Consider the following 5,468-nt stretch of genomic DNA (forward strand, 5'->3'; position numbering starts at 1 on the left):
AGTGAACATCTTGCTTAAATTCATTAGTAAAAAAAATGGATTTGGGAAATTCACATCTTGTCCCTACTTTGAGATTTTCCTTTATATTTTTTAGAGAGCGTAAAGAAACATGTGGAATAATTATTTTGCTAGTAACCTAGGGAGAAGTAGAGAATCAATTCACGCCTATGATAGAATTTGTGGTAGTAGATGTGCCAACTATCTACAATGCTAGCTTTGGTTGCCCCTTATTAAACACATTCAAAGTGGTCATTTCATCTCATCACATAGCTATAGATTGTCTAAAAGTGATCCAATTATCATGGTGTGAGCAATTTTGATGCAATCTAGAGCATGCTATGTGAAGGTTGTAAAGAATATGCAGGAGGAGATCTTGTAGCTTAATGTGTAGAAGCTGAGCAGCTTAGAAGCAATAGAAGTTTTCGAGGAAGTCGCTAAAGTGAAAAATGACATTGTCAAAACTTTTTTTCTTAGGATTAAATTTTAGTGTCAAACTAAAAAACAAGTTAATCGCTATCCTAAGGAGTGTCAATGTATTATTTTGATGTATTTTTTTTGGTGTTGCCGCCAATATATCCATTCCTAGGGGAGCCGACCTAAATCTATAAATATAGGGCAGGCTATTCTCCAGGCTGAGAGAGCTTCTTTATCTCTCTACCTTTAGAGTAGAAGAAATTGTACAAGTACTTATTTCTGTTTATTTCTTAAGAAGATTTCATCTATATTTCTATTCTTCTCCCTTTACAAGCCAACTATTAGTGCGAGACCATTGTTAATCTAGGATCCAATACGTGATATTATATATTGTCTTGATTGACTATCAACATGTTGAATGCTCTCAATGATTTATTGAGTTTTGATTTGATTGTTACATACTTCAAGTCGAGTCCTAATTTTATTGTTTGAAATTAGAAATAACATTCTAAAAAATAAATTTTATTAATTTCATCATTTGAGTAAAAATAAGCATTTATTTTAAGTTTTATATATTCTATTGATTATTGTGTGTGTGTGGAGAAAGAAAGATAAGGAGAGAGAGAACCTTTTTTACTATGGGTATTTATAACATGCACTTCAAACAATTAAATATAAAAATGAAAAACATTTTAATTGATTAAACAATCTACTCCCTTGAAATTAACTTATATACTTTTGCTTGGTGTAATCAAAATAAGTGCACTAACATTGTCAAGTTAGCCCTTTGGGTAGCATATGCAATTTAACTTTAATGTTTAATTTAAATTTCCAATATTAATAATGGATTTTTTTTTTTTTTTTTTTTTTTTTTTTTTTTTTTTTTTTTTTTGCAACAAAAACTTAGGTTGCTTGGAAGGAACTTAAAAATTATGTGATAAAGAAAATAAGTTCTTGAGTCCCACTTCTATTCTTTGGTTGCCAATGCAACATTTTGAGAAAATTATATCATATCATGAGCTTATAACAATATAAATTAAATTTTCTAGCTATTTGATCAAGATTAATAAGAAGCTCATGACCAAGAGAATCCAATGTTTAACTAGAAATATAGAATCGATTCACTGGTTTAGTCATTATTTCTGGACTCAACCAACCAAAGGATCAATTCATGGGTGAAGGAATTCCTAAAACCTTGGATTTAACTAAAGCTTGACTTTATTAACCATCTACTAATAATAGAATTATGAAGATCTGGAGTATAGAATATAAGAAGCATGCCATGTTAGACATTTCATGTTCTGATTAATTCATGCATGACTCATTCTTCCATTGATACTATAAAACATAAATCACACAATTCTTCAACATTACAACCACAATGATAACAAGAATGGACAACTTGCCAGTCCATCATTTTTTAGCATTGAGATGAACAATAGATAAGGAGAAGAAGTTCAAATACAAGCTGGTGCGTGAATGCAGGGCAAGTGAACAAAAACAATGGAAATAGGAGCAAGTTTAATCGGCGTCAAGCCATCAACTTCTATTGGTCTTAAAGTTGGTATTTTTCCATGGGAATTCACATCCAAAACTCTGCCATTTAGTAACACGGTTTGGCTGTGCAAGTTCCCATCTTTTGCACTCAAGTGGTACTCTTCCCTTGTTTTTTCAGAATGAGAGGCCCCATTTACGCTAACTTTTATATATGTTGTATTTCCGAGATCTAAGTTGAGTAAGAGAAGTGTTATACCTTTCTGTAAACAAAAAAAACACTTTCAGATATAAATGGATAAAATATTGAGGGAAGCACACAATGCCTATGGATTTACATATCTCACAACTAAACCTCCATATTTAGATACATAACATTTTGGTACTTTACACATATGCATGAAAAGGTGTACTTGACTTGTAAAAAGTGGTTATAATGTCATTTTATATGTGATATTGAAGATTTGAGTGCTATGTGTGTAACTATGAAAGTTCAGGTGTGAGATAGGTAAATACATGAGAATTGTGTGCTATGTATATAAATGCCCCAAATATAAATTGTATGGCAACTTGAAAGAACACATGAACGAACTGTTATGTAGCTTACATAATCTCTTGCACAATGAGCATAAGCCCTTATCTTCTTTGTTCCGATGAAATTGGTGGATAACACTTTTGGACCCATCAAGCGATGCCACAAAAGAGCGCTGCGATGAATAGAACACTATATTCATTAGAGTTGGGGACAATTGCTAATTTTTGTTCAGAGTTTAGTGTAACCATGAAGCATTAGTGCTACTTGATTGGCCATATTTGGCACTAATGAAATTGACAACTAGACGTTTTGAATTGTTTTAACATGTTGCAAGCCTTCAAGTAAAAACATTATTTTCAGGATAAGGGAGTAGTTGTTTTAAATCACTTTGTGTTTTTATGTTTTATTTTGTTTTATTTTTGTATTAATCCAACTTAAAAATATATATATTTGGTACATTAAATAAGAGTTTTAATTATTATCATTAATAGTATTGGATATTATATAAGGAGGTGACCATGGACGGCTATGGCAACTAGGGGCAATGGTGACAAGTGGCTAGCAGTGGCTTCAGTGTTTTTCATGTAACAAAATGGAAACCCCAAAAAACACTTAGAATTATTTTGAAAATAAAAATAAAAATAATAGAAAATACCCAGTAAACCCAAACAACTCATTAGCTTAGGCTAAACAAGGCATGACACAGCTTGCAAGGTCATTAAAAAATTTCAAGTTTTATCCCTTTATTTTCGCCTAGATGACTCAAGCCAACTTAAAGAATTTTTCAAAGTCTATTTGAGTGGCAATCAAGCAAGTACCAGGATTACAAGAATGAGAAATCATTCATATAATATATAGTTAATACAACATAATCTAAAATTAGAACCCTTATGAAATGAGTGTTTTAGTTTTTTGTACCAGATTATTCATCTACCTATAATAGTCTGGATTTGGTTTGAAGTTGCTGGTATTTAGTAGACCATAGTTTCCTCCTATCAAACTCTGCCTGCAAAAGACCTTTGTATTATAGGTCGCTGACATCCCAAGCTGATCCAAATACCTATTTTCAATACAAAAAGCAACAATTTTCCTTACTCTTCTTGTAGTATGAGCTAAACAATTATGAAAAAGAAAAAGAAAAAAACCACATACCAGAAGCTCGAAACAAATGAGTTAGTGACAAGATTACGACCACCATTATACGCTCCTCCAGCTTCACCAACCCATGGATTTACAGAAGAGCCAGCATTTCTTAAAATGATACTAAGGTTATTGAAAACTGATGCAGGGCCATCAAGATGTGAAGGGTCCAATATCTTTTCAACCAAATTATCATCAGTACCTATATTTTTGTATAGCATAAACTAAGCCAAAATGTTCATATGAGCAATCCTGCATCATTCTTATGTTGTTATAAGATTACCTGGACCTAGGATATACATATGGTGGGTTATTACATCCAGCGAGGAAGAAAGTTTTGTTAGTTCAATGAACTTGCTATACCATTCTGCTTCAAAATTACCACCAGGAGCAATTAGTAATGGCTTCATTGTACCATCCTTATAGAGCCCATCCATAACTTTCTTCAAAGAGATCATATCTGCTGCATATTGAGCTACACCAATACGAGCTTGAATTCCCTTCCCACTTAGCTCATTCCCTGAAGGAAAACATGATGAGAAAATAGAGTTAATGCTCTCCAAGTTATCCAATGTTAAACGAATGCAACGTTATATTTCTTCTGCTTGTTTGAAATGCAACGTTAAACGAATGCAATACAAAAGCAATGTATTGTATTTGAAATATTCGGAAGTTGTTTGGCTCACGGTAAAATGAATGCAGGACTTCATATTTCGTCTGCTTGTTTCGAAATAGATTGAAATCATTGTATTTTTAAAACATATAAATTTTTATTGGCAGGTGGCGGCCAGCGTCCTATTTATATTATTCCAAAACATTTTTGAACGCTCTAACGGTTTCAACAAATCTCTTTTATTATGCTTTTAAATAATTTCTATCCATCCCTTCATTTTAAAGTTTTTTCTCAATGTCAAATCCTTTTTTTTTCTTAAATCCAATAAATTCAATCACCTCACATGATATTTTAAGGCTTATTCAACAAAAGCTTTATAATGAAGTCATGTTAAAATAAAATGCTTTGATGTGAAGTTCAAGTATGATTCATATAAAACATACCAAGTTCCCAACCAAGTATATTATAACCCTTATTTGTGGTATAACGAACTAGGGATTCAGCATTTGTGTAATTCCATGGTCCTCCTAAGGAACCATCTTGCATGGGAACCCTTCCATTCAGAGCATTCAGGCCAAAGATGACTGAACTCCTACAACATAGAAAAGAATTATCTGGATTAACCTTTTTTTTCAAATATCAGGGCTGTTATGATGATAATATAATCTGTTACATATAACATATTTGATTCAATGATACATGTTAAGCACAACATACTTGTCTTGATATGGAGATGTGCAAAATCAATCTTTAAAATTACAAATGAGAGAAGAATCAGACCTAGATTTCTTGAAGAATTCATTAAGTTGATCCCATCTTGACATTGGCAAGCAGCCTTCATTGAATCCAAATAATGCAGAGTCATTCATGACAAAGGGGACACATGGGCACCCAAGATCACTACTTTCATACATGACTCTATCCTCCAGAGAACCTCCAAGACGAAGTTTTAAAGGAGAAAATGCTAAAGAGAAAATTTTTAAAAAAAATGGTGGGTAATTAGAAATATAAGTATGGATTTAAGATACCAAACAAAAAAAAATTTAAAATAAATAAATAAAAAGTAATATTCTTACCCTTCACAACATTTAGAAGAACACGGTTTGAAAGATTCTGCACGAAGTTAAATATGCAATATAATGTCAACAAATTACTGTAATTTACTCTCAATTCATACTCAAATAATATTTTTAGTGCATTAATATCCTCTGTCAAAATGTCAAAAAAAAAAAAAAAAAATATGGTTTATACTAGGGTTGTCAATTATGCCCT

The 5,468-nt window shown here is 31.9% G+C and overlaps 2 protein-coding genes across 2 annotated transcripts in view; both read right to left on the reverse strand.

Annotated features, from left to right (window-relative positions):
- The window catches only part of LOC110020121 (glyoxysomal fatty acid beta-oxidation multifunctional protein MFP-a-like), a 9,309-nt gene extending 7,468 nt beyond the window's left edge, over positions 1 to 1,841 (reverse strand). Inside the window, exon 1 of the mRNA XM_020718113.1 lies at positions 1,821 to 1,841. Within this exon, the coding sequence (XP_020573772.1) occupies positions 1,821 to 1,841 (21 nt within the window). The remainder of the gene's footprint in view (positions 1 to 1,820) is intronic.
- A 30-nt stretch (positions 1,842 to 1,871) lies between these two features.
- LOC110020130 (heparanase-like protein 3) overlaps positions 1,872 to 5,468 on the reverse strand; it is a 6,661-nt gene continuing 3,064 nt past the window's right edge. Inside the window, exons 2-9 of the mRNA XM_020718123.1 lie at positions 5,273 to 5,309; positions 4,977 to 5,160; positions 4,640 to 4,788; positions 3,867 to 4,103; positions 3,596 to 3,785; positions 3,378 to 3,503; positions 2,516 to 2,615; positions 1,872 to 2,171 (exon numbers count right to left, since the gene is read on the reverse strand). Of these exons, the coding sequence (XP_020573782.1) occupies positions 1,872 to 2,171; positions 2,516 to 2,615; positions 3,378 to 3,503; positions 3,596 to 3,785; positions 3,867 to 4,103; positions 4,640 to 4,788; positions 4,977 to 5,160; positions 5,273 to 5,309 (1,323 nt within the window). The remainder of the gene's footprint in view (positions 2,172 to 2,515; positions 2,616 to 3,377; positions 3,504 to 3,595; positions 3,786 to 3,866; positions 4,104 to 4,639; positions 4,789 to 4,976; positions 5,161 to 5,272; positions 5,310 to 5,468) is intronic.

The sequence above is a fragment of the Phalaenopsis equestris genome, unplaced genomic scaffold (assembly GCF_001263595.1).
Source record: "Phalaenopsis equestris unplaced genomic scaffold, ASM126359v1 Scaffold000002, whole genome shotgun sequence".
Classification (NCBI taxonomy): Eukaryota; Viridiplantae; Streptophyta; class Magnoliopsida; order Asparagales; family Orchidaceae; genus Phalaenopsis; species Phalaenopsis equestris.